Below are 26,054 nucleotides of genomic sequence, written 5' to 3' on the forward strand. Positions count from 1 at the left end.
AGCAGTTGAATGGTGACGTTTACGAATTCTAATAAATTTCCGAATATCTTTGTACATCCATGGATGTTCATTAGGCGTGATGTAATGATTTTATTTGGAATTGTTTTTGTGGCCGAATCAATAATGCAGTTCGATATGTTATTGCATGATTGATCAATATCTTTCCAAATCAGAGCACCCCAATCTGTATTCTTTAAGTGAGTATGGTAATCTCGGAAATGTGTTTTAGAAAACGACCATGTCTTTCTTTTGTAAGTTCTTGTATGTGACTTGGGTAGTTTTAATACACAAAAAATGGGACAGTGATATCTTACGGTGTTCGGGAGAATGTTATCCCCAACACCTGAAAATTCAACAATATCTATATTATTAACAATCAATAAGTTCAACAGTGTTGCGGAACTTTCGGTAAAATGCGTACATTCTAAAAAAAAGCTGTGACATTCCCTGATCACTTATAATATCACTCATTTTTTTAATTGGACATGTTAAATAAATTACAGTTAAAGTCCCCAGTGATGACTATATTATTGATGCATGTGTCTTTGGCCTTTCCAGTGAGTAAGCTATATAATCCCATTTACTGGCCTCCGAGTTAGGTGGTCGGTAAAACGTTCCTATTAGGAATTTTATTTTGTATATACAATATTCAAGCCAAATGCATTATATTTGTTTGACTTCTAAATCCAGTCTGCGTTTGCATGGAATATGATTTTTGATATAAACAATTACCCCTCCGTATCGGTTTTCCACTCTGGCACGCCTGAATGGTTCCTGAAAGCCCTGAAAGCCCTGTAGCAGTATATCCTGAGATAGTATATTTTTATCTAACCAGGTTTCATTTAATGTTATGATATCGAATCCACCAAACTAAGCTTGAATAATATCGAGCTTATTATTTATACTTTGGATATTGATATGCACTAATGAAGTTGAATTTTCTATCAAAAAATCAAGTGATTTAGTATTGTTATCTACCGAATCTTCTGAATCTGTTTGATATTCGAATGGACCAGGGTTTTCTTTAATATCTCCACACAATAGTAGGGTTAATGAAATCCATATCAAATACACAAAAATACAGATGAATGCCTTAAGATTCGTGATTAGTACATGCTTAAGGTATACGCTATCTTTTCTACAGAGGATTGCGAATTAATAAATATCAAGAGTTCAATGGTTTAGTTTTGATTCATAAAGTTCACTGTCGATACGATTATTATCTGTTAGGAACAAATAGGGAAATGAAGACATTTTTCTCAAATTAAAACAATGAAAATAATCCCCACTTGGTGAAGGCATTCTTTCATCGCTAGGTCGTACTTTGATGAAAGTCTTGTTACATATTTAATGGTAAACCGTTGTTATGTTAATATGATTTCAGTTGAAAGTACACTAATTTATCTATTATATGTTTGTCATTCACAAATATATTTGTGTTGTCCTGAATATCTAATATCTATAAGGTCGTCTCCGTCCTTCAGAATATCTATCCGAAGCAATAAAACATGTAAACAATGCTGATGAAATTATTTCTTTCATTGAAAATGACGAATTAACATAGGTTAAAGGGAGACAACTCTATTACCGACGTAAATAAGAAAAATTATATTGGTAAGAAATAGATGAGATTTCGCACATTCATGATACAATATGCATTTCTTAGTGTTTGACAATGCTTGCATATACAGAGGTATATCAAAACAATAAAACCGCAAACAATGACTACCATATTCAAACAGAACTTGCTAAATGTCACGAAAAATAACTTTTGCTGTGACAATGATGGCTGACTGTACCCTGAACTATGTTGTTTGTTTTTGATGACACAACTGCATAATCGTGCAATGAATACATGTACATACATTCCAAACTGACAAGAATGCCCGAGTTTAAAGGTCTTTTTTGAGGACGAATGCGTGCGCAATACTTTTTGGAAGGAAAGGGATTTGCATTACGGACTATGTAAGTAAACGTAGAAAATGATAAAAATAATTAATAGCCCGTCTTTTCACATGAGTTTCTCCCATGCTAACCTCAAATATGTATTTAGTGTTATGTGTAGGCTATGGCTGTATGTTTTCAGATACTGATTTACTTACTTTCGGTTTCACTGCAAAATATAACAATTGAAGTTGACAACATAGACAGAACATTTTACAATAGAAACATATTCCGATTTCAAGTTACGTGCATGGAATAAAAGTTATATATGTATCCGATCCAATTTTATGGAGATGTGAACAAATGCAATACACCAATCTATAACTTGTTAAACGAAACTGCATATTCAGACAAATTTGACTCTGACGAATAGAAGGATTCGTCACGTCTTTCACATTCCCTGGTAAAATATAAATAAAAATGTAATGAATTAACGATGTCAGTGAAAGTCCAATAATTAAAAAGTATATACGTATTTTATCATGATCTGATGTTAGGAAAGAGAAGGATGTTTTCAGCTAACTTGAGCTATTCTGATAATCGATTGTCCGTCGTCTGTCTGTCTCTCTGTCTGTTTGTCTGTCTGTAAAATTTTCACATTTCCATCGTCTTCTACAGAACCACCAGGGCAATTTCAGTCAAACTTGGTACATATCATCCATGGGTAAAGGGGCTTCACATTTTTGTAAATTGAGGGCCTTCAAAGGGGGAGATAACCGCAAAAAATGCAAAAATTTGGTGGGACCATTTAAAAAATCTTCTCACAAAGCACTGGGCCAGAAAAGTTCAAATTTACAAGACAGCTTCCTGACATGGTACAAATTCAAGTTTGTTCAAATCATGGTCCACGGGGTAAACTGGGGTTACAATAGAGGATCATAGTTTTACATGCGATTTTACTGGGAAAATCTTTAAAAATCCGCTTCTGAAGAACCACTGGGCCAGAAAAGTTCAAACTTATATTAAAGCTTCCTGACATAGTGGGGATTCAAGTTTGTTAGATCATGATCCTTGGGGGTAGGGTTGGGTCACAATAGGGGATCAAAGTTTTACATGGGAGTATATATAGAAAATCTTTCAAATCTTCTACTCAAACACAATTGGGCCAGAAAAGTTCAATTTGATACGAAAACTTCCTGAAATAGTGGAGATTCAAGTTTGTTAAAATCATGATCTCCGGGGGTAGGGTGGGGCCACAATAGGGGATCAAAGTTTTACATGCGAGTATATAGGAAAAAGCTTTAAAGAATCTTCTGATGATGTATGGGAAAACTCTTTAAAAAAATCTCTTGACCTATTTGAGCTAGGGATTTCATATTTTGTATACATAGTTTACAAAAAGGACCTTTCATGCGATGCAATGGTGTGTTATCTTGTGACGTAGACCTAGAAGTTTGACCTACTTTCATTAAACATCTTATCCATCGGATATCGCCTGAACTATTTGAGGTCGATCTTTCATATGAATTGTGAAGATAACGAACAGTGATCAATCTCATAACTCCTATAAGCAATAGAAAATAGATAGTTGGGCAAACACGGACCCCTGTATATAAATGTATATACTTTCTTGTGACAAGACCTTTCATTTAATATTTTAATCTTTGGCCCTGTGGCCTGGAACTTGGTGTTTTACCTACTTTTAAGAAAACATAACCTATTGAATATATTCAGAACTATTTTAGTTGTGGCTTTCATATTTTGTATCTATATTCTCTATGGCAAGGTCTTAAACACAGTGGCGTTTGATCTTTTGACCTTGATTTTGACCCACTTTTTAAAACAATCTTAACATATTTAGTATTTCCTGAACTATTTAACATCGGACTTTTATATTTTGTATATAGTTTCGTTATTGCAAGACCTTAATTTTATGAAGCTTGACTTTGTGACTTTGACCTGAACGTTTGACATACTTTTGATAATAATGTTGCTTATTCAATATCTCTTGAACCATCCAAGATAGAGCTTTCACATTTTGGATAAGATTTCTCATGGCAAGGTCTCCATCTCATAACATGATTAATGACCTTGTAACCTTGGTCTTATCCAGAACAGCAAGATCATGTTAGTAATATTGATGTTGAAACATCTTTGTGCTATGTGAATTCATTTTCAGTTATGTTTAGACTCTTTGGGGCTAGATCGGGGCCACGATATAAGATCAAAATGTTTCATGGGGATAATTATTTATAGAAAAATCTTTTAAAAATCACAACAGCTGAGCCAATGGGTCTCTTGTTTTGAGAAGGATTCTATTTTCATTATGTTTTACACACACTTTATTAGTAATAAATAGATGCATGAGGGTTGTCCTAAAAAGTCGTAGACAATGGTAATGATTTTCGAAATACGCAACAAGTCCACAATAATTTTTATATGTGAAAACCTTTACTTATTCTAAACAAAAATATAAAAATTGAAATAAGTAATAAAAGAGATAAATGGGATGTTACTGAATAAAAAGATATATATCTGCATTGTTGGCGTACGTAAAAAATAAGTAGATATTTTCTTTGTATCTCTGATTTAGATGATAGCAAATAGTTTCATATTAAATATATTGCATTCAAATTTATATCGATGGAATCAGTTATCTTTTTCGCGTAATATATTTGTTTTATGACCACAGGATGTCATAACCGGCAGAGAAGTGATAACATTTATAAATTTGCGCGATATGACGACGTCCACGCCATTCTTGGCGCACGAGAAAATATTATGTAGGCCATTGTTTGACCCCCACTCAAAGAAACAAGAGATGGAAAGCACATCAGATAACCATAATGTTAGCGGGGCATTAGTGTTTAATGGCACAAGATATTTATGAAGGGAATGACATTAGAACCGAAAATGGGAAGGCCATAAAAAAAATAAAAGCTGCGAAATCCTGAAAGTAAATAACGTCATATAATAGACGAAGATGAAGATTGTGCGCCGACAGCTATGATCATGTTTTTTTTATTTGCGTTCTACGTCATTATGAAAAAAGATATTATGGAACTTTGTAAACAAAACTCCAAAATGATGCTTTTAAACCACAAAAGAAAATATTTTTTCTAACGAATAAACGAGTTATTAACATTGTCTACGACTTTTTGGGACAACCTTCGTACTTGCATCAGGCCTAGTTTACATATTGATTTATTACTTACTGTTCTATTTGGTTATTGGTCTTTGATATCTTATCTAGTATTAACATATACGTACTATAAATAAATTTGAATAATATTTTATATAGCCTTGCAAATGCTTATTTTCATCTATTCCGATTTCCAGAGAATAGGCATGATGAAAAGGTTAAAAGAAGTTGGCATTATTTTGCTGTTACTAAGTTTTACTTTGACCAAGGTGAGTGTAAAACAGTTTAAAGATACACATTGTGAATATGAACCATGAAATCAAAGGTATATTTATAAATGCTAGATAGATTATATGTATTTAAACTTGCATGTACGATGATGGTTTACGCTTTTCTCTTTTCAATCAGGAAACTGACTCCGGTAGCAAGTACTGTGCAGAGTCTTTGAATACGATGCGTAACGTTGACTCGTGTCCATCAAGTGAACAGGAAGCGAGGAATGCGGCCGAAAAGATGAATTGTGAAGCAATATCACACAACCAAAATTGTACAGATCCTGACAAATTTAAGTATCATTGTGTTATTGACGAATTGGAAAAATCACTTTTGGAAGTCTGTGCTCCTGAATATTACATCCTTGGTATGACAACGTTAGTCAACAACAATCTTGTGTTATCTAATTTGCTTGTTTTTTTTTTTACTGATTGCACAATACATATCTTACTGCAATTTTCAGATTATTGTGCAGAGTTCAATGTTCAAGGGGGAAGGATACAAGAACATTACGGTACAAAATGTAGCGATGTCACACCTCAATGTCCTCGCCGATATAAGTCAGCAGAAGCATATCTTTGTATGTTTACATGATTAAAGAAATCAAGTTAATGATGAATAATATAAGGAGCAATGAAACGATGTAAAAGTAAACATGATCTAGCAACATAAAAATAATGTCTACACTATTTGCAGATCCTGGATGTTATGAAGTTGTTACCAGGTCGTCAGAATTTATTTCCACAGAAGAATCAACCAGCATACAACATGCCATGGACATTACAAATGGTTCTAATGATAATAGTAACGCATATGTCAGGTAACATTAAAGCATAGATGACATCGCGAAAAATAATTGCAATGATGATATTGGTACTAATATGTTTGTTAATTTTATTTACAGAATTTGGCTTCCTGTAGTAGTAGCATGCATTGTCATTGGCATTGGCATCATTGTCTGTTTGAGACGAGGTATTTTTTGAAATTTCATTTTCGTTTCCAAACTTTATTCTCAAATATATTGTACAAGTGCAAATTCATTGGATGAACAGAATTTTGTATGATTTTGCACTACACGTCCTGATAAAAGTATTAAAAACCATGCATTTACCTTAATCGTATACAGCAATCAAACGTTTATCAGAATTGTGTCTTAGAATGAAATGTTCTTTTTTCAAACGTATTGTACGCTGTATTCTCTTATCTAGCCAAACACTTGTTCCGTGAGGATCCGGGTTGGAATTGGTCCTCAGCACATCTTACTTGTCGTAAGAGGCGACTAAATAGGGTGGTCCTTTGGATGAGACCACAAAAACCGGGGTCCCGTGTCAGCACAGGTGTGGCACAATGAAGATCCCTCCCTGCTCAAAGGCCGTATGCGCCGAGCATATATATATACATTTTGCAGCCCTTCACAGATTTCTATTACAAAGATATAGAAACAATTAACATAGGCGAGCTCTTATCATAAAACTTGCGTATTAAAATTTCACTTTCAGTAGATCCAACACTATCCATGTTATGCATTAATTATTTAATATTTTGTTAATAATTAGAGAAAACCTTATCTCCTTCTCTATCATCAATGACATAACATTATTCACATGAATGCCTGTCCTGTTTTGATTCAATGCATTTGTTTTCACACAAAAAATTGAGGCATTAAATATTGAGGATAGCCTTTAAAAATGTATATGAAATTGAGAGACTCTTAATTTATTTTGAGTTTTCATTCCCCTCCCCCAATTCATTTTTATTAGCATGGCTCCGGGGGAGGATTGGGCCACAATAGGAGATCAAAGATTTGCATACAAATATATAGGGAAAATCTTGAAAAATCTTCTCAAAAACTACTGGGCCAGGAAAGCGGAAATTTACATGAAAGCTTCCCAACATAGTGCAGATTCAAGTTTGTTAAAACCATGGTAGGATGAGGCCACAATAGGGGATCAAGTTTTTTTTTTACATACAAATATATAGGGACGATCTTTAAAAATCTTTTGAAGGACCACTGGGCCAGAAAAAGTTTCCATTTACATGAAAGCTTCCTGATGTAGTGCAGATTAAAGGTTGTAAAAATCAGGGTAGGGTGGGGTCACAATATGGGATAAAAAATTTACAAATATCAAGGGAAAAATCGTTAGAAATCTTCTTAGGAACCATTGGATCAGAGAAGTTTATATTTACATAATTCCAATGTTATTTATTACAGTTGTTTTGATTGGACAAAATTCAAGCTGAACAAGAGTTTACACATCAATAAATCCGAAAACGCGATGTATTTATACACGCCTGAAAACAAATAACATAGTGTGGGGAAACTATTCAAATTTTTGCAATTGTTAATAAAGTGAATGAATTGGAATTATAAGAATCAAACATTCTTTTTGAAGAATTAATCGATGTGTAAACTCCGGACATTTTACTCACAAACTTAACATAAAAGTGCTTCGCACTTTTATTCAGTTTGTGAGTAAAATGTCTGGAGTTTACACATCGATAAATTCTTCAAAAAGAATGTTTAATCCTATAATAAAAGCTTCCTGACATAGTGCAAATTCAAGTTTGTTAACATCATGCAATGGCCCCTGTTTAGGTTAAGGCCATAATAAGGATCGAAGTTTTACAGGAGAATATGTAGGGAAAATCTTTAAATATGGGCCAAGGTGACTCAAGTGAGCGATGTGGCCCATGGTCCTCTTATATTTTCAAGGTATATGCAGAACACGTTGCCGCAAAAGAAGAGGAAAGGGTATGGAATTTTAAAAACACGTAGTTTGGGATGAAATTAGTAAAACATTTACTTTACTGATTTCACTTAGACTTTGTTTTTCTTTTTACATCTTGTATAATATATAAATAATGAAAAAAAGTTTCACTTAAAAAAAACTAAAGCTATCTGTAATCAATACCCTTTTTTATTATTGACGATAAAACTTACTTCAACACCTCCAACCAATCTAACATGTTAACTGTTATCTGATATCTAATCAATTACTCCGACCTAATTAAGAATCGAATTAATAAAAAAAAAATGAAAAAGCCCAGTCAGAGTTCTTTTTTATTTTATTTTTTATTTTACATGAAACTCTTACCTCAATCAGTTGTGGTTTAGAATATTAGATATATGATTGGTAAGAGCAACGATAACTTAGCTGATTCCAACCGGTGAGTAGAAAGTTACTGATACATTTATTTTGATTTTGTATTCGCTGCATAAGATTCCAATAGATTGAGAAAAAGCTTTGGCCATTTTTTTAAGTTTTGAAAGTGAAAAAATCCACTTTGTAATTTATTGATATAGACCAATTCCTTTTCTGTCATTAGATTATAACAGTTAAACATGATTGACGATTAAGTCACGTAATTATTCTTAGAAAATGAATAACCTTCAGGGTCCACACTAACCATTTAAATTCATACGTGTTTCTTTACAATAGGTAAGCTTTTCTTCGTATGTATCTTCTTTGAGAAAATATTGCTTCGGTTGGAAGATCAAACCCCTATAACAAAATAGCAGTTGACAAAGAATATTGCATGTATCTATTTAATCTATCGATTAAAGGGTGCATGCCTTTGAAAATGATAATTTGCATTTTTCATGTAACAGATGAAAGTCGAAGATAACGAATGGTGATCAATCTCATAACTCCCACAAGTAATACAAAAGAAGACTTGGGCAGAGATGGGATCAGGTGCCTACGAGGAGTAAGTATCCTTTGTCGACCGGTCACATCCGCTGTGAGTACTATGTCTTGATCAAGTGAACGGAATAATCCATAGTCAAAATCAGTGCGCAAAGAACGGTCTAACAACAGTCTCGTTAAAAATCAGCATTTCGCAAATTCTATGGTCGTTATAACGATCTAGTTCGCTAATGCAACCTATTAATGGGTCAAATGCTGTCTGACAGGTTTCATACCGATTGTTAGACCGTTCTTGACGCACTGATTTTGACTACGGATAACTCCGTTTACCTGATCGGGATATAGAGCTCAGGGAGGGTGTGGCGGGTCGACAGGGGATGTTTATTCATCCTGGGCACCTGATCCCACGTTTGGTGTGTCCAGGGGTCCGTGTTTGTCCAACTATCTATTTTGTATTGCTTATAGGAGTTATAAGATTGATGATTGTTCTTTATTTTTACCTTTCATCAACTTTAAATGATGCATTTTACCAAATAAATACTTGAAATATGATATAGCATAAACGTAGATCGATAACCGTGTTACAATACCTCAATCTTTGTGTACACAATAAATAGTATGCTTTCTATAATGCGTGTCTGTCATCATGTATAATCTTTGTAAAACCTTTTAAACACAGTAGATAGCAGAATTTTAAAATTAAAAGTGACAAACAAAATGTTTGGGAAAATCGTGAACCAGCTTCTTTAACCATGTGAGAAATGAGATCAGTCTAAAATGAATCTGTTATTCTTATTTTCTCCTTAGAACACAGAAATGACGAAGCCAGCGGATTGATGATGTGTGAACAACCTGATTACGAAAGAGGTATGATTTTGGAAACTACACTTCGAATTGTATCAAAATATTACAGGGAATAGTATTATGATTAAGTTGATGTTATTCTATGTATAGCTCGAAAAAGTATCGGTATCCTGGAATTAGGTAATTGCAAACTTACTGACTTTTCGTTTTGGGTAGTTCCTTGCGGAAATTTAATATCAAATATTGCATAAGGACAGAAAGCAAACACTACTTTTTTTAAAAAGGAGGTAATTCTTTCATCATTCAATAAAATGAAATTATCCAATCCCTATTTTTATAATATCAACTGATCTGAAAGCCCTGACTCAAGTTTATTCGCCGTCTGTTGCATGAATTGTTCGTATTTTCATGTATTTTATTTTGCCAATGCATATGTATTGTAAGTATAAGCGTTTTCATTCCATGATTCCTTTAGCAATGATGGGACCCAGTCGTTGGTAAATGTTAAATACAAGAGTGCAAATCTATTTATAGATGCATGAAAATTGATTTGAGTATTTTCTTTTAATGTTTACAGTTTCCTTATAGAAGTTTTCTTTTGTACATTCATATATCATCTTTAAAAAATCTTTTCAACAACAACAGTTCAATCTTTCAAACTGATGAAAGTATTCACATGCAATTGCGATTATCTAAAGTTGTTTACACAATGACCTTTGGGGGCAAGATATGGGGTTAATTTTTCAAATGGGGTTATACATGTATTACTGAATTCTTGAAAATCCTTTTTGTAATGCATCACACTAATGTAAGCTGTCAAGTTTGGCTGGAAGCATCCTGTAGAGTGACACTTTAAGACCGTAACAGAGGTTTGATGTATTTCCTTGGAAATACAACTGCTCAAGCGAGTGATGTGGCCATGTCTCATACGTACGAGTTTTCCAGTGAAAAGAACACAAAGTTGCAAGAATATTATTTTACAGAAATAATTTCTAGACTAGATGTTGTCATAAGACAGTAGTACCCGCACATCAGCCTTTAACAGTCATAAAATACAGGTTAAATTTTTTTTTCTCTCCATATTTGCCGAATTTGTTTCACAGGTTTCTGAATGAAATGCGTTTTTAATATTAATAACGATATCAAATCTAAAAGATCGAGGTGCAGATGTACTTGGAATAGAAAATTGTTAACCTATTATCGTTTCTGATTCCTCGATATTTTTCTCGAATTTTAAGGATTTTTTTCTGAACGACTTATTTACATATATGAAGTAATGAAAGAAGGACAAATTTTCGTGCAAAACAAATTTTGTTTGAAAATCGTCTCCTTTGACCTTAAGTATACTTTCTATCGTTCGTGTGTAACTAGCAAAGGAACCACAATAGTTGTTTTATAACTCACTTGAATATATATGATTAAATTTAGCATAAAGTGTTCAAGTGAGTATATGACCTCTAGAAGGGATACATCACCGCCACATTGCCAGGAGTTACATTTGTTATCGCGATTTAAGATGTTATATTTAAAACATGTACATGCTAGGTAAAGATAGCAAACAGTGATCAATCTCATCACTCCTAAAAGCAATGCAAAATAGAAAGTTGGGCAAATACGAACCTCTGGATCTACCAGATGTGGGATCAGGTGTCTAGGAGGAGTAAGCATCCCCTGTCAACCGCTCAGACTCATCAAAAGCCCTATATCTTGATCAGGTGAACGAAGTTATCCTTAGTCAAAATGAGTGTGCCAAGAACGGCATAACAATGGGTATGGAATTATGATTATAACGACCATTGAATTTGCGAAATGCTGACTTTAAACGAGATCGTTAAAACTCCTGTGGCATCAACTTAAAACACAACTCATTGAAAGTTGACAACCAAAATGTGCACCTTTTCAATACAATTAGAAGAGTAATATTTAAGCCTTGACTCTGTGTTATGTAAACAAGGCTCAATCTTTGTTAATGTTTACAAACTAGTAGAATGTTAATTTTGTAATTTAAAGAATCCTAATTTTGCACATACACAAGTTCAGCTTTTAAATTACACATTTTACTTAATAAATACTTGAAATATGATGTAGCATTAACTTAGATCGATAACCGCGTTACTTTATAGACAATCTTTGTTTACACAACAAATAATATACTTTCTATAAGGTGTGTCTGTCAGTTTTTGTGAAGCCTTTTAAACACAGTAGACAGTAGATTTTTAACATCAAAAATGCCCATATTTTTTCGGAAAAATCATGAACCAGCTTGTTTAGCTCACCTGAACCGAAAGCTCACATGAGCTATTCTGATCAAAATTTGTCGTCGTCGTCGTTAACTTTTTACATTTCCGTCTTCTACTCCAGAACCACTGACTCTATTTTAACCAAACTTGACACAATGCATTTTTGGATGAAGGGCGTTAAAGTTTATTCAAATGAAGGGGCATGCCCTCTTCAAAGGGAAAAAATCACAAAAATGGAAAAATAGGGTGGGGTCATTTAAAAATCTTTTCAAGAATCACTGGGCCAGAGGAGCTGAAATTTACGTGAAAGCTTTCTGACATAATGCTGATTCAAATTGTGCAAGTCCTGGCCCCGGGAGTAGGTTGGGACAACAAATGGGGATCAAAGTTTTACTTCGGTATACATGTAAATAGGGAAAGTCTTTAAAATATTCTTCTCAAGAACAACTTGGCCAAAAGAGCTGAGATTTACATGAAAGTAAACGAAGTTATCCGTAGTCAAAATCAATGTGCCAAGAATTCTGGAAACCAGATTTGTCTACAGAAATAACGTCGTTTTTCAATCCAAGCTAACTCCCAGGGTGACAAAGAAAATTCTGGCACATTATCCTTTTGCAAGATTGTACGAAAAAAGTCATTTCCTTTCCCCTATTCGGGCTCCAGGGTGAAAATGAAAATATCGAAACCTTATTGTACATCTACAGGACACCATCAATCACATCCTAAAGGGCTATTTGGCATCTGCGTAAGATGTAAGAGGAGCTCCAGGAACCAGGGTTTGGTAGAAAAACATCGTGTCAGCGGATGCTTACTCCTCCTGGGCACCTGATTCCACCTGTGGTGTGTTCAGGGGTCCATGTTTGTCCGGGTTTCTGTTTTGTATTGTTTATAGGAGTTATGAGATTAATCGCTGTTCACCGTTCATCGTTTCGACTGTCATTTACCCCCCTCCCCGGGTGTAAATACAAATTAAAAGCACTCTACTGCATATCTACAAGACACCACCAACCATCTTCCAAAACACAGTGGCTAAGCCCGTTTTGACCCAAACTGTGTGATACCATAAATATAGAAAGGGGTCTAACTCTGAACTAGATAACATACTAACCACTTGCTTCAAATGCCTAAAAAATCTTAAACTAGGTATGCTATGCGTAATTTGTCGTTTTCCTTGCATATATTAATGTTTCAACAACATGCATGCCAAATGTCAAGGCACAGGTTTTTAAAATAAGAAAGATATACGTCATCGTTTTCTCGACTTCACTTGTTTATTTTTACTAGGACATTTACCGGTCCAGGTCACGGAGTCGTTTCTCTCCTATAACAGCAGCGAAATTCAGACTAGTGTGGAAGATTACGAACCTGTCAATTAAAATTTCACATTCAGGGTCAAGTTTGTTGAAATGATGACCACCGGGGGTAGGTTGGGGCTACAATAGGGGATCAAAGTTTTACATAGCAATATATAAGGACAATCTTTAAAAATCTTCTTCTCAAGAACCAATGAGCCAAAAGAGCTGACATTTACATGAAAGCTTCCTGACATAGTGCAGATTCAAGTTTGTTCAAACCATAGCCCCCGGGGTTAGGTTGGGGCCACAATAGGGGATCAAAATTTTACATACAAATATATAGGGAAAATCTTCCTTCTCAAGAATCATTGGGCCAAAGAAGTTCACATTTACCTGGAAACTTTCTGACATGCAGATTCAAGTTTATAAAAATCATGGCCTCCAGAAGTAGGTTGGAGCCACAGTATGGACTAAGATTTTACATGAAAATATATATATGGAAAGTCTTGAGTTAAGGACCAAGGTGATTCAGGTGAGCGATGTGGCCCATGGGTCTCTTGTTACCTCAAATGAGGGAAAGTCTTAAGTTAGTTAGTTTATCGGACGTCCATCTACCTGTTGTGTGAAAATTGTTATGTTTTCATCTTCTTACGAATCACAAAACCAATGCCAAACGACATTAATTAAGGAATGATTCAGAAATTACAAGAGCAAAGGTGGATGTTTGAAAATACATCTTAACTAGAGGGATCTAAGTAGAAACGTGGCACAATTTAGGATGGAGATAGACAAAATCCCTCGTTATCAAACTGAATCTCGAAATGTGAAGGGAAAAAACAAACAAACAAGAAATCAATTTATTCATCAAGCTGATTTGACTTTACAAAAGCAATCCATTCACACACGATACACTAACTAAAATTCGACACCCACGCAGCTAAAATAAAGACTAAATGACAATACATGTGATACATAAAAATCTTTATAGGACACCAACAATCATCTAAAAGATTATTTGGGTACTGTGTGAACCATGGTTCTTTTCTTTCTTTTTTGTTGTTTGTTTGGTTTTTCATTTCTTTTTTAAAAAACTTCGTTTTCATGCACATCTTCAAGACACCTCTAAACATCTTTCAAAACATGATTTCGCTATTGGAACCAAACTGTCCTTTTTTTTTCCTTTTTTTCTTTTAAAGAAAAAAGCATCTGTATATGTTTTGCTATTTCGTTGTATGAACACAAACAAACAACTGTCGAAGAATTATTTGATTACTGCATAAAATGTAAGAGGAAGAACCAGGGTTATCTATTGTAAAACGTCGTTTTTCAACATCCATTTGGCCCCCAAGGTAAAAATGATCATTTTGAAACCTTATTGCACAACAATAAGACACCACCCATTATGTCCAAAAGATGGTTAGGCTACTCCGAAAATTGTAAGAGGGGTTCTGGGAAGCAGGGATTTTTTTGTTTGACAAATATGTCGTTTTTCGACCAACATTTGGGTTCAAGGGTGGAAATAAAAATTCCATAACCCCATTGCACATCTACAGGACACCAAAATCATATTTTAAAAGAATAATTCTTTATTCCTTGAAATAAAAGAGAAGTTTAAGGGGGGAGGGGGAGTGTGACATACGGAAAGATGGATACAGTAACAACAATATACCCGAACTCTCTCTAGAAAGTGTGCGTGCCAAAAGCCATTTCAGATAATGTTTAAACTGTTTTTATAATAATTCCAAGCACTTGATGCTTTCCTTATTTTGTCTCATCAAAGTCGGTGTGGGAGATTTACCACCTATATTACACATTAACAAAAATGAGATTCGTTATTAGACTATATATAAATTGAAATTTTTTCTTTTCCTAAAAGAAACCGAAGTGATTTCTACAATATCTGCGACAGATGAGCTGGGTAAGTAAATTGTCTTAATTAAAGTTCAAGCTAGTCTCATGAAATGGTAATAATTAGGAATGATAATCTTAATGTTGTTTTAAAATGCTTTCTCTCTTTTACATATCCCTTTTCTTTTCTCTCATTCTTTATAACCTCAACAATTCTTTTGTCAGCTGTTTTTCGTGGTGAAATCCTGCTGAAGATGATGGAAAAGAATGAAAAAGGTAAACGTGAAGTGGTGACGACATTTTGAAAAGTAATTGCAAAGTTATTCAGGGACGGGAAGCCTTTTTAGGTCACCTTAGTAAACCCAGATGTTTACTCAGGTGATGTACTGCAATTGATTGTCGTCGTCAGTCGTGCATCAACAATTGAACATTTTTAAAGCTGACATGAATCAATAAATACATATACATTTTTCATCTTATCCGCCATATTTCTTTCAGTTAGCCTCATTTACTCTACCCGTGTGTACCCCAAATGTGATTGTCACACCTGAGTGATTGTCTAGCTGGACTTGACCAGTGCACATCTCCGATAGTAATGTATAGGGAATGAGAAATAGATAAAATCATGTTTTGAAACATCATGCACTGCTCAAAATTACAAAATAAATATTGTATATTAGTGAAACATTCAGAAAGTTAAGATAATTTAGACCAAAATGCGAAAAAGGCTTTTCTTACATACTTGCAAGTGCATGCAAGTATTTGCAGTTTATCATGAAATACGTACTGATAGAATGGATAAAGAAAAGAACATAAAATATATTTTTCAAACTACAGGTGCAAGTGCATAATATGAAATGCACAAAGCATACTCGCCAAAAAATCACATCAAATGCGGACATCTATTCAAAGGTACCGGATATGTGCACTTACCGAAAATGTTAGATTCTCTTTATTCTGATAAATCCACGAAACAAAATGATAAATCCGTTTTTATCTCGACAGAACTTTACAACACGTTGTCATTGCTTATACATGTGCATGTAATTGAATTCATCGTAAAAAATAAAAAAATATAATTATATCAGTTCGAAATTTACATGTAGAAAATACGGACTTTGTATGTTCGAATTATTTTGTCTGCAAGATTCGTCCCCGAAAATTTAGAAACATGCTTTCGGTCAGAGCAGAAATGAAATCATTTTGAGGTGCAGATACATGTATATTGAATGCAAATACGGGTGCCTTTCTTTTAATTTCATCACTAATTAGCAAAAAAAGTTATGTAATGTTTGTTCGTGACCATATAGACATTGATACTACTAATAAAAAAATAAAATGTTTATACCTCTGCCTTTTGCAAATAACACTTATTCATAATAGTACATTGGCATTGTGCCATATCAAATATATTAAACATCAACACGAATTTCACTGATTTATAAATACTGATATCTTATCGAATAAATTTGAATTTGAATTTGAAATGTCGACGTACCATGGTATACCTATTTTCAGTAGGCCTATATATCTACGAAATTAAAATATTTATGCATAAATTACACCCAAGCCTGAAAGTAATCATTATGACATGTTGCAGAAATGTTAAAACACACATATGTTATAATCCTGCAATGCATGCATGCGATTTTTCTGAATACAATGTACATATGCATTTATACATGTATATTCGTGAATGAAGTACCTACGTGGTCTTTATGCATTTGGTTTACCATTCCTTACACTGTGCAAATGAAGGAAAACTTGGTAAGGGGTGCAATTCAACATCATACAATCAATATACATGTGTAGCTACGTAAAATGTAATAACTAGACATGTATTGTCATTTTTTAAAAGGGAGGGTCGGTGGAGGGGGGGGGGGGGGCAACCGGAAGAAAAAAATGGAAAATTGGAATGTTCAAAACGTTTTGCCATGCAAAATGATAATTTTGATTTAACAAAAAGGTGGACAACAACAACAATAAAATGAAACATATAAACAAACAAACCAAGATGTTTTGTCCGATGTTCAAAGTCCTTATTCGTGGGAGGGGAGGGTGTGAGTGAAAGAGCCTTTTACTTTGAATGCCTCAATAATCCCCCACACTTCATTTTCCTCAATCGTTGGAGGTTGGGGTGGTTAGAGTCCTTTGCTATTAGTGCCTCATATTTTTTTTTTTTACTTAATCTTCATTTTCTTAACTGAGGGTAGTGGTGGGTGTTTATTTGACTATCATATCAGAAATTTCAAGTGGGGTCACCCAATAATCTTTTATTTGCATTACAAAATAACAAATACTTTTTTTTAATAAAGGTGAGGGAATAGCCCCTTTGTTCCCTACCTTTGATTATATGTGCCTGATAACGACGCAGAATATGATAAACTCAATTACCACATTTTGCTTAGTGCAGTTCATGTTGAGTTTAATGCAGAATGTAATAAAAATGTCATGGATATACAAGATCTATTGAGCGCCAAATTAGCATAAACTGAAGTATGTGAAGACTATAATAGTTAATTACATTTTGCGTCGTTATTACATTTTGTGTTGCTACATGCCCTTCTTATGAAATGACATAACGATCGTGGATTTTAAATCTATTTTTGCTAAGAGATAATTTATTTTTTATATAGAGTGGTAGAATACAGTGAAAGAAATTCACACACATTAAATATGAAAAAAAATCATCGAATATATATTTCTAATGGCAATGCCAACTTGTTTAGATATATAGTCAAGCACTTTGCGTGTTAGGTATGATGTATTTCTGGATAGAAAGTTTGAATTATGATAAGATGGACTAGTTTATTTATGCTATTAGACCATTATTTTGAATTCTATTCCATATTCTACATGTACATCACAGTAGTCATGTTCAGAGGGGACCTCTCATCCATAAATAAAAGACAAAATAAAAATTCTCTATTGTAAAGTAAGTGAGAAGTAAATAACATATCATCCTACCAGATCATATTTTGAATCTCTCTCTATCTCTCTCTTACTCACCAATCCCATACACCCATACAATGTTGTATATGCAAATTTATATGATCATGCGTAATTTATGTACCTAGATGATTTCATGATTTACAAATCTGCAACACTCTGGCCAGTAAATCATACGGTATAAGGATTTGTGCACAACTAAGGGTAAATATTCCACTCTGATACTTTTCTGATTGAAGATTGCTGATCGGCGCGGACTAAGTTTGTCGCGGTCCGTGTAACAAGTGACAACGTGTTTATGTGGAATACAAATGGAGTTTATCGTTTTGTTTCTTGGATTATGCAAATAGAGGGAATTTTACTTCTACTTAGAGTATTTTCGACAAGTGAACACGTACCTATTACAGATATTACGAGTAGACCCAGGTAAATAGTCGTCCGCATTCGATGTGTTTTCATGGCGAGCATATATACATGTACATGCCGTATGCATAAGTTACAGTAGTATTTATGTATTTGCATGTTGCTTGAAGTGAGGGTAAATGGTAGAAATGTTATGCCCATTGCATATTCCATTCTATCAATAGATAATATATCAAATATTTCTCCGCGTTTTTGTATAATTTTGACATGTTTACTGCAACTGTACATACATTCACGTAAAGAAAAGCCACTTTAAATTTATTTATCCAAAGCTTTTAGAACGCCCTAGTACTGTGCGATATTTTTATTGTACTTTTGAGCACTGCATGGTGTTCTAAAACATGATTCCATTTCTTTGTGATGCCCTATACTTGAGTATCGGAGATATACGTGTTACTTTATCGAAGCTACCCGAACAGGTAAATAGGAAACACTGATGTGAAGTGAAGCGTAGCAAAACTCATCCCCTTATATACAATGCAAACCCTGATAAAATAACAATAGAATATTCATCTGATATGGCGGATAAGCAGAGAAATACGGCGGACAAATGGAATTCTACATGTACTATATTTATTAATTCATGTTAGCTTTAACCTCCTCTCGATAACTACTATTCCAATTAATTTCTAATTTGGTATGAAGCATATTCGGGACAAGGGGGACATAATTTGTAAATTTCAGGACTCCTGAACCCTGGGGCCCCAGGGGTGGGGCAAAAACTGTCAAAAATTGACCAATTTTCAAAAATCTTCTATAGAACCACATATGTGTAAGAAAACCTAAATGAATAATGATGTAGAGCAGGAAGGTTTCTTCAAAAATTGTAAAATTCATGATCCCCGGTGTAGGGGTTTTGACCCCAGGGTGGGGCCAAACTTAGTTTATAGTGTTAATATCTAAAACACTTAAATGACATCTTCTTAGACGTTCTTTTGATACTAAATTGAAAGTAAAGAAGTTTATGTGTAAAACACTACAATGACATGTTCTGTAATGCTATTGATACTAAATTGCAACTAAATAGATATTAAGAAAGAGCAGGTAGTCATTTACCAAAATTGTAAATTTGATGATCCCAGGGGTAGGGGTTTGGTATTAGGGCGGAGCCAAAATCGTCAGTTATTAAGTGTGTAAACAATAGAAATGTTGAACTTCTTGATTACTACCATTCCAACTCTTCAAATTTGATATGATCATATGAGATTGATCACTGTTCGTTATCTTCACCTTGCATGATGCATCTTTGGAACAAAGGGGGCATAAATTGTAAATTTCGGGACTTCTTCTCTTAATTTGTAAGACCAGAACTTGAAAATTGTGTAAAATTTTAGAAATTGACATTACTCCTAATATGTCCTTTTAAACTATCAGTTTTTCGTATACCAAGTGCAAAAAGGTCATTATTTATTTCCATCACTAGTATTAATTCATTTTTTTATCTGTAGTGTTAGAAGACATCATTATGCATCTATTTTATGTAATGATTGATTTGTGTTGCTTGTGTTATGTTGACACCAACAGAAATGCCAAGTTTATTGGAATAAATTTTAAGTGCAAAAAGGTCATATTTAGAACAGTATAGCTCAATAACAAGTGTTGCGACACCAATTTTTCTTTTTAATTTCCTAATTCTCCTTCAATGTAGAAATCAAAAATACACTTCCCAAAAAATTGACATTACTCCAAATCTCAGGTGCGAACCTCTTTAAGCCTAAACATTTCGACCCAAAATATTAGACACTATGGTACACTTTTTTGAGACACTTACGGTCGAACTTTTTTCCATCCGAAACACTTCGGTCCATATCTTAATCTTATATCACCCTTATGTTATGTCTCAACAACATATGGTGCATCAAAATTGGTACGGTATAAGTTTTATTTATAGTACAATGTACATTATATTTCCGTGTTTGCCCATCTATCTATTGTGTATTGCTTAAAGGAGTTATGAGATTGATCACTGTTCGTTATCTTCGCCTTTCATTTAGAACCTATATTTTGGCCTAGAAACACTTAGGCCTTTTTGGTCTTATATGATAACCGGTAATTTCGACTCTACAACATAGTATGCATTTTATATTTAGGTCGAATGACATAACCAAAACACATTGTACATTAATAGATTCATATCTATGAATTTTGTACATTCTTATTTCATCTCTTATTGACTTATTATACATGTATCAGAGGGACAAAAGTCAGATACCAATGAAAGAATAACTGATAATAGTATAAGGTAGCATGCATGTATTTATTAAAATTGAATGACAAGATAGTAGAAATAACAATAATAAATCAAACCTGATAACGATTTTCTCTAAAACTCATACTCTAAATTCACTAATGAAATCGATAAAGGTTTTCTTCAGGAGAGTTTGTAATGATGAAATTGAAAAAGTTTTTCTCAAGGAAAATTCGTACCCAGATTTCTTTTTGATAAAATGGCAAAGTTCACCTCCACAGCTTTTGGTTACACCTTCACCAGGAGAACTCGTACCCAGGTCTGACTTCTCCAGAACTGTACCCACAAATTTTTATACGAGTTCTCCAAGGTACGAGTTCCTCAGAAGTCTAAATGTCTTGGGCCGAAGTGTCTAACTTTTGGGCCGGGATGTCTTGGGCCCAAACGTCTGACTACCCATATCAAGTGTAGGGTACAACCTTTTGACGACTCCTCCCAAACGTACGCACCACTATAGAACAGGTTTGTTTTGAAAATAAAAATAGTGATTTCACACTCACCTATGTTTTGTTACTTTCGCATACAGCCTATGGTGCACAATAGGGACAAAATGAAGGAATATGCACAGCAGTTGTGACAAAAATTCCTACATTGCATAGGAGTTTCCTTACATTATGAATATGCATGTTTATTCAGACATGATCCACTGAACCAGGACAAGTCCCACAAGAGGTTTAAATATTTTCAAGAACATTAATATGAAATCATCCACATCTTCGCCTTTCATTTAGTGTAAATCTATGACTCTTCAGTAACATCTCTACATGAGCAACAAAAATAAAATGGGACGTAAAACAGCATACGAAAAGAGTCTCCCTAGAGACAATGCATTTTATCCCCAATAATCCAAAGATGCATTACGCCAATTCCATATGTAGATACATGTATCATGATGTAGTTTACATTGCTATTGTGTGCACGTTATAACCCCTGAGGTTATGGTAATGCTACATATTTTACATGAGAATGAATCTATTTCTCAAAATGAAATAAAAGGACTCCTAGTAAACAATTGATCAAAATAACATTTAAGCATCCTCATACAGCAAAAATATATGACTGTTCACAGAATGATTTTTGGATTTAGCATTGGGTTAAAATAGGCCTTTAAATAGGAGTTATTTCAAAATCATTCCAAGAACCACTATATTGCAGTGATTTCCAGTTATGTTCAAGGGCCCTTACATAGTGTAAAATAAATTAAAGGTATTTTTGCCGTTTTATATAGTGTTTAAATAGTGTTTTTCGAGGTTGAAAACCAGATCAAAATGCTGCTCGAATATTGGAAGCTAAATCCGCGAAATAAAGTTGTAAGAGGAATGCAAAGCAGCGACACCAACTGGCGTCGCTGAATTTCCACTTTACAATATGACCTTCGCTTTGACTTTCCTTTGCACAAGTGACAAAAAGGTAAGAACAGGAGTTGGAGGAATCACAAATTAGATTTCATCTGTGGCCTGAATGAAAACAAGGTTGATAATTGATTGAATGATTTCATGCGTTTCTTACTTAAACAGTGGGGTATTATTATTTATCCACTTTGAGGAAATGATTCAAGTTCTGAATCATAAATCAGGAATTGAGTGTAGAGAAAGACATCTATGTTGACACTTATAGTTTGGGACGTTTTGTTTAAAGTAAGTCACGATGATAAAGTTTTTCTCCAGGAAAACTCGTAACCAGATTTCCTTTTGATAAAAAGACGCAGTTCATCTCCAAAGCTGCTTTTTTGCTGAAAAATAAGTCATCTTTCATCGACATTGTAACGGAGTTCTGACGTAGCTCTAGAATTACAATGTCATAATCATGATCGTCAATGTGATATTGGATTTAAAGATTATTTCTTTGATTTCAGTTGAGGAAAAAACTGTGCTTTCTGAAGATAACATAAGTAAGTAGAATTAATGAATTTTACATAATTGTCATTAATTTTGCTGCCCTTTAAACCAATTCCTTTTTTTGTGATTTTTCATAATCCCTTCCCCCAAGAAATAAAACCAACAAGAAAAACAAAATAAGGAATTATTCGATTCGAGTATAATCTATAGAATCCCGTGGGGATCAGGGTTAGAACAGGTCCTCAGTAGCCCCTTGCTTGTCGTAAGAGGCGACTAAATGGGGGCGGTCCTTCGGATGAGACCGCAAAAATCGAGGTACCGTGTCACAGCAGGTGTGGCACGATAAAGATCCATCCCTGCTCAAAGGCCATAAGCGCCGAGCATAGGCCGAAATTTTTGCAGCCCTTCACCGGCAATGGTGACGTCTCCATATTAGTGAAACATTCTTGAAAGGGACGTTAAACAATATTCAATCAATCAATCAATATTGCGACTTCTGTTCAATCGCCATTATTGTCTTAAGCAGGTATAGTAGTTACCATCTCCACTATCATGCCAACAAGATGCACTTACATAAATTCTGGAAATTGTATTGCCAATAGTTTTCAAAAGATCTCACCCAATCAACTTTACGATCTTGACAGGATTTTGATGCGTGGATGTGATATTTGATTAAATGTGAAAGGTGATTAACTGGATGAGATGGATTTATGAATATCATTTAATTGAACTGTTTTCTTTTTTCAGAAAAGACAAAGGAGTATATAGAAGCATTTCGAGACTTGTGTTCATTTTTCGTCGAAACAAAGCTTTCAACAGTATGTAAAACTGCTCTACGACATAATGGTGTAGCCATTTTAACAGGACCATCAGGTAGTGGAAAGACCCTCGTAGCGCTGCATATCATAAAAGATCCCTTCTACGACACCTGGGATAAGCGAAAGATATCATCATGGAGAGAATTTCGCCTCATCAATCCTAAGAAAAATTCATTTGTCTTAATTGATAATATTTTTGACGGTCACATCTATCGTCATGGCTTAGAGACATGGTGGGATACATTAAGTTGTTTATATAGCAAATATATAAAAAGTCCCAAATCACAAAACAATGCCACGGCTGTTGGAAAAGTTCACCTTTTGATAACAGCAAAAGACAACGCAATTAGGAAAGCATCACAATTTATGAATAGAGACACACCTGCTTTAGAGAGTGACAGTATAATACCTACCTCGTCATTTCCTTTAAGCGATACTGAGAAAAATAATATTTTAGATGCCCAACTAGAATATGCACATGAAAAGAAAGGGATAGAGCGTCCTGTAATAGATAAAGAATTCCGACATCAGATAATGAAAACTATTGGACCTTTTGGTTTTCCATTATGTGCTCATCTGTATGCGTGCGAACAAAATTATGGCAAAAAGGATCTAAATGTTTTTAGATATCCCGAAAATTATCAGAGAAATCTTATTAAACACGAAATCTCCATGGATAAAACTTATAGCGTTAAATCATTATTACTATTTCTTTTACTGTACGACACAGATTCTGTAATTAGGGGAGAATTGACTAAACCAAATCTTAATGATTCAGAACAGTGTTCTCAATTTCTAGAAAGCGCTTGTTCCAAAGAAATGGTTGATGAACTTCAACCATTAAATTTTTCAAATCTTACAATTGTCTCGAGTGGGTTAACAGGCACTATTCTTATTGAACATCCAGATAACTTGTATGGTTTTATTCACCAGACATTCAAAAATGCAGTTGCATTTCATTTCTGCACGGAACACTTTGATACCGCGGTGAATCATTTTCCTCTGGATGTGTTGGAAAAACAAAGCTTTGAACGTTTTCCAGAAGATCAGTGTAGAAAGTTAATGTCTCGATTTATGAAAGAAATCCCCGAGGGAAACATCTCAAAAGTGTTTGCGTGTCCTGTCTTCAAGCAACAATGGTTTTCAAAACAATTCGTTAATGCAATGGTATCCTGTAATATCTCGGAGTACCTCAGCTTTCCGGATTCAGCGTCGACATTCAATCTTCCACTAATCTTCTGGGTCAGCAAATACTGTCTAACATCATTGTCCAGATATCTTTTTGAGGAAATAGAAAAACAGAAAATAAACGAAGAATTAAATTTTCTTCTTGCTCGATTTGGCGATTGCTGTGCAGCCGACGAAAGCTTTCTTCGCGAGTCTGCAGCTATTGCTGCATCTCCAACAATAGAAAATTTGAGGGAGAGAGTGCTTGTGTATAGAAATAAGGAAAAGCATTCTATATTGCATTTAGTTCTCCTTTCTGAACAGCCTGACGTTGTTTGTTATCGGATTATGGAATGCCTTCTCAAATATTCTGCATTTGACAGTTTCTGTGATTCAGGAGAAAGCATTTTGAACGTAACGATAAAACAGCAAAATTGCAGTCGAATATTGTGTACTTTGGCTACATTGAACAAATGCAAAAAAGTGCAAATTCGGCCACAGATTGCAGAATTGGTAAAACTGCTTGATGGCTGTGAATATAAAGTGTCTTTGGAAATTGAAATGCTGACTCGACTGTGTATACTTCTTGTTTACAGTCCTGATTCATCTGTAGAAGGTGAAGTGTGTAGAAATTTTCCGCACGTTCAAACATTACTTAATTTACCAAGGCGGAGTGAAAATAAAATGTTGGAAATTATAAATGAGACCTGTAGAGACCTTTCTGAAAGGCCTGATGAAGAGAAGGAGATCAGGATTCCAAATCCTATGGGCAAAATGTCACCAAATTTGTTAGAAAGAATTAGGAAAATTGTTCGACACCTTGGCAAAATGGATGCATTTCCTTAAAAAATCATACACAAGTCAAAAATCTAAATACACAGCCTTGTGCTTTGCATGATATTTAGTTTATATTTCTGACGATTTATCACTTAACTTCACCTGCTAGCTATTTTCTGTATCCATCGATAGATGTGACATATGAAAAAAAGAAGTTAAGGAAATATGCATGTTATGAGATGCGGACGTCATATTATATAAAAGTTGAATGTTTACATTGATGGTTGTAAGGAGGTCTTTAAAACAACCAGAATGGAACGCTAACTGTTGGGATGTGATACACACAAATATAATGGCTTTTCGATGATAACACTTGATCCGATTCTTGACTGAACATAGAATGGGTACTATCTGAACAAGGAAAAGTGGACTTTATGTTAGATTAGCTGAACACTGGCTTGCTCAGGTATAATGCAATCTGATCAATTATGTATAATTCAAGAAATTCAAGAACGAAACTTTGTTACTTTGATTTGTGATTGTAAATCTTTGACAATTTAATTTAGCATAGTAAAGACTTTAACACATTGATTATTCATCATAGTACTGACGTTGATGCATTGGTTTGTTATATTAAAACTTTCATGCTTTGATTTATCAATGTAAAAACTTCTGATTAAACTCTTTTTTATATAATTGTA

The 26,054-nt window shown here is 34.2% G+C and overlaps 1 protein-coding gene across 1 annotated transcript; it reads left to right on the forward strand.

The window, feature by feature from the left end:
• The first annotated feature begins 1,918 nt into the window (after positions 1–1,918).
• On the forward strand, positions 1,919–26,054 carry LOC130053301 (uncharacterized). The gene is made up of 12 exons (XM_056160291.1): positions 1,919–1,965; positions 5,224–5,295; positions 5,435–5,666; positions 5,763–5,879; positions 5,996–6,119; positions 6,204–6,271; positions 8,013–8,051; positions 9,754–9,813; positions 15,162–15,203; positions 15,359–15,409; positions 22,609–22,644; positions 23,339–26,054. The coding sequence occupies exons 2-12, from the start codon at positions 5,233–5,235 to the stop codon at positions 25,420–25,422; spliced, it is 2,916 nt and encodes a 971-aa protein (XP_056016266.1). The 5' UTR covers positions 1,919–1,965; positions 5,224–5,232; the 3' UTR covers positions 25,423–26,054.

The sequence above is a fragment of the Ostrea edulis genome, chromosome 3 (genome assembly GCF_947568905.1).
Source record: "Ostrea edulis chromosome 3, xbOstEdul1.1, whole genome shotgun sequence".
Taxonomy (NCBI): Eukaryota; Metazoa; Mollusca; class Bivalvia; order Ostreida; family Ostreidae; genus Ostrea; species Ostrea edulis.

Excerpts from the sequence above, each read along its gene's own strand:
- LOC130053301 (XM_056160291.1), top strand. The coding sequence starts at position 5,233 with ATGATGAAAAGGTTAAAAGAAGTTGGCATTATTTTGCTGTTACTAAGT. Across the intron at positions 8,052-9,753 it reads CCGCAAAAGAAGAGGAAAGG|AACACAGAAATGACGAAGCC; the intron begins GTATGGAATTTT and ends TTTTCTCCTTAG. Across the intron at positions 9,814-15,161 it reads ACAACCTGATTACGAAAGAG|AAACCGAAGTGATTTCTACA; the intron begins GTATGATTTTGG and ends TTTTCCTAAAAG.